Source organism: Sinocyclocheilus anshuiensis, unplaced genomic scaffold, assembly GCF_001515605.1.
Source record: "Sinocyclocheilus anshuiensis isolate Anshui unplaced genomic scaffold, SAMN03320099.WGS_v1.1 scaffold3101, whole genome shotgun sequence".
Lineage (NCBI taxonomy): Eukaryota > Metazoa > Chordata > Actinopteri > Cypriniformes > Cyprinidae > Sinocyclocheilus > Sinocyclocheilus anshuiensis.
In genome coordinates this window covers 3,632-7,387 of record NW_015554233.1, presented here as the reverse complement: position 1 = coordinate 7,387, position 3,756 = coordinate 3,632, and the positions used below count along the sequence as shown (strand labels likewise).

Genomic DNA, 3,756 nt, shown 5'->3' with positions numbered 1-3,756 from the left:
AGCTGTTGCTTGGGCCGCGGGCCCCGCGCTGCAAGGGGCGGGCGGCGGGGCTGTGTGTGACGGCCAGTGCGGCCAAACGCCTGCTTGGGCAGCGGTCCCCGAATTGAAGGTGGCGGGCGGCGGGGCTGTGTTCGATAGCCAGTGAGGGCAAGTGCATGCTTGGGCTGTGAGGTCTGGGCCGAAAGTGGCGTGCGGCGGGGCTGTGATTGGCGGTGGAGGCGGCCAAGTGCTTGCTTGAGCTACGGGCCCCGGCGTTGTCGGAGTAGAAGCCGCGGTGCGAGGCTGAGCTGCGGCCGGTGTCGCATGCACCCTTGCGGCGGCGGGATCCGGGGCTTGTTAATCGCGGAGAGCTGGGCCTTGCGCGAGAGGAAGACGGTGGAGTTCGGTGAGGCATATCTGGAGGTTTGTCTTGCCGTTTGCCCTTACCTTAGGATCCACATGGGAATTCACACTGGAGCGAAGCGTTTCGCTTGCCAACAGTGTGGAAAGAGTTTCGCTCAAAATAGAAACCTTAGGATCCACATGGGAATTCACACTGGAGAGAAGCGTTTCGCCTGCCAACAGTGTGGAAAGAGTTTCGCTCAAAATAGAAACCTTAGGATCCACATGGGAATTCACACTGAAGAGAAGCGTTTCGCCTGCCAACAGTGTGGAAAGAGTTTTGACCATCAAGGAAAACTGAGAGTCCACATGAGGATTCACACTGGAGAGAAGCCTTACATCTGCCAACAGTGTGGAAAATGTTTCAGTGAACATGGAAACCTTAAAGTCCACACGAGGATTCACACCGAGGAGAAGCCTTTCACCTGCTCTCAGTGTGGAAAGAGTTTTACTCATAAAAGCACTTTGAATGCCCACATGACAATTCACACAGGAGAGAAGCCTTACACCTGCCCTCAATGTGGAAAGAGTTTTACTCAACGAGGAAGCTTTAACAGGCACAAGATAATTCACACTGGAGAGAAGCCGTTCACATGCAAACTGTGTGGAAACAGTTTCACACGACAGACAAGCTTTAACAGGCACATGAGAATTCACACCAGAGAGAAGCATTAAGCATTTATATGGCAAGAAGAGCAGGGGCCGAGAGCCGTGGGAACGGAGTGAGTCTCGCGGAAGGAGATCTGGAAGGATAAAAGGAGGAGTGACGACAGTGCAAGACTAGGGAGGACAGGCCTGGACTTCATGTTGTGCTTTGTTTTTTATGCGGCAGTCGTCTGTGAGGGGCTGCTGCTTTACTTTTCATTTTGTTGTTTGTTTATTTTATAATTAAAGTTGTGTGAATGTTCACCGGTTCCTGCGGCTCTCAGCCCTGCCGTGCTTGCCACATGTATATTGTCAGTATGTGATTTAACATTTTGGAGTGAATCAGACATCGAAGACTTGATCAGAATTGTGTTGAAACAAGGCAAAGAACCAAAACAACCAAAAAGGCCCTGAGTCTCACATTGGATGACCATAAAACTGAGACCTGTCAGTTGACACCACAAAGCCTGAGTAAACTAGTTACTCCTCCATGGACGACTGAATAAACTAACGTAAGAACTCGTTGCGTTGTCAACTTTAGGCAGTTAACCCAAGATAAATGGGTCTGGAGAGACACATTCTGAATCTCACAGAGAAAATCACAAGACAAAAGTGGGTCTTCCCTCACTCATGATAAAGAACTAAAGCCAGACTCCCTTTTGACCTTTTCCTTGCTTGCATGACTGAAATCCTCTCTAAAACCCACAGAGACTCTTTACATATATAAAATATATATATATAAAAATGCTTCAGATCATTCCAAAATGAGGCTAAGAGAACTTAATTTGAATAATTCCACGTCATGTCTGACTGTCACCCACATAATATGCTTTTATCCAAGATTACTGCCATTATGAATAACTATTGAGTTGTTAACAGTGAGTATGTGGTTCTGGTATGATGTGAATATAAAATTATTTTTTGCTAATGTTGATATCAGTTAATTCTTGGTAAAAATGTATCATATTCTCAGTATAGTAATCAAGTTTTGCTAATGTTGATATCAATTAATTCTTGGTAAAAATGTATCATATTCTCAGTATAGTCTAAATTATATTTCACAAGAGTGGGAAAACTAGGAATGATGTGACTGAGAAGATAATGCTTTGATTTATATGAGGGCATAGCTCAATAAAGCTTAGAGTCTGACCTTTACATGTAGCAAATTTGATTAACCCCAAAGTAGTGCTGAGTTGTTTGCTGATAAATGAAAAAAATTTTTTTTTCATAATTGACAAAATGTTTTTTTGTACAATGTACTGTAATATGTCAGAAACATCATACAGCTCAGATAGTTGTGTGTCATATGACATGTGAAAGGTCTCACTGAGGAGAATAAAACAAGTATAATTGTTTGAGGCTTTGACTAAACTTGAGTGAGTTTTTCTAAGAGAAACCCCCAGACCCATATGAAAATAATACATGGATGCGGCTTTTATGTCACTTTGTTGCTTGCAACTTCATAAAACATGCTCAGATCGTGACAAAATACACAACGTTATTTAGAACACATTCTCCTGATTAAAAAGAGCCCAAAATATAATCTGTCTTTTATATCTAAAGATATTCCTCATTAATTTATAACACACATAAAACTGCACAGGCAGCATGTATCTTAGCAAAAAAATCTAAGGTAGCTTTCATGTGGCGTTTTCACTCGTAACTTCATGAAACATGCATATATCATGGAAAATAGAACGTCATTATTTGCAGAAAATTCTCCCGATTAAAAAGATTTCCCAAATTTACCGTAATCTGTTGATCTGAAGATATTCCTTTAGAGCTGTAACACATAAAACTAGACAGGCGCAAGTGAGGCACAGCAAAAAAAACAACTGTAGGGGAGAGCGGGGACAGTTACAACACTTTTTGTATTTCCTTCAGTTTCTCAGAGACTGTTTTTAGTGGAAAGCCAAAATTGTAATACATTAATCCCACATTTGTCAGAGACCCACCTACATTTCTCTAACATGCGTACATGTGATAATATATGTACAATTTATACTTAGACAAATTCAAATGCTGCAACTGACCCCATAACGGGACGGTTGCAACATTCTTTAAAATGTAAAAAAAAAAATTTTAAATTGGCCGTATAAAGACAAAGACTAGTAAAAGGAAAAGTAACAACCACATTTTGGTTAATCATATGGCCTACAAAAAAATTGAACTACAAAAGACACTGAAAGTTTACTGAAATACTCGTGTGAACTCCTCTGAACTGTGTGTGTGTGTGTGTGAACAGTTAAATTGACTTTATAAAGACTAAATTGAAAAAAAACATATTTCCAAGTAATGAGTAACAAACAATGTTTTGATGAATTATTACAATAAATTTTAACTACAAATAAAAAAAATAAAAATCTAATTTACTATGGTGAACTTCTCTGAACTGTGTGTGTGTGTGTGTGTGTGTGTGTGTGTGAGGGTCTGTGAGGTAGTGCATGAGTGTGTGACAGAGAGAGATTAAAGGGTTAGTTCACCCAAAAATGAAAATTATCCCTTAAATTACCCTCAAATCATCCTAGGTGTATATGACTTTCTTCTTTCAGACTAATCCAGTCTTGAGTTACACTGAACAAAATTATAAACGCAACACTTTTGTTTTTGCCCCCATTTTTCATGAGCTGAACTCAAAGATCTAAGACTTCTTCTATGTACACAAAAGGCCTATTTCTCTCAAATATTGTTCACAAATCTGTCTAAATCTGTGTTAGTGAGCACTTCTCC

General features: G+C 40.7%; 1 protein-coding gene across 1 annotated transcript in view; it reads left to right on the top strand.

Moving 5' to 3' along the window:
• LOC107671224 (gastrula zinc finger protein XlCGF57.1-like) overlaps positions 1-725 on the top strand; it is a gene marked incomplete at its 3' end in the record, with an annotated part of 24,070 nt that extends 23,345 nt beyond the window's left edge. Inside the window, exon 3 of the mRNA XM_016464129.1 lies at positions 465-725. Within this exon, the coding sequence (XP_016319615.1) occupies positions 465-725 (261 nt within the window). The remainder of the gene's footprint in view (positions 1-464) is intronic.
• Between the last annotated feature and the right edge of the window lie 3,031 nt (positions 726-3,756).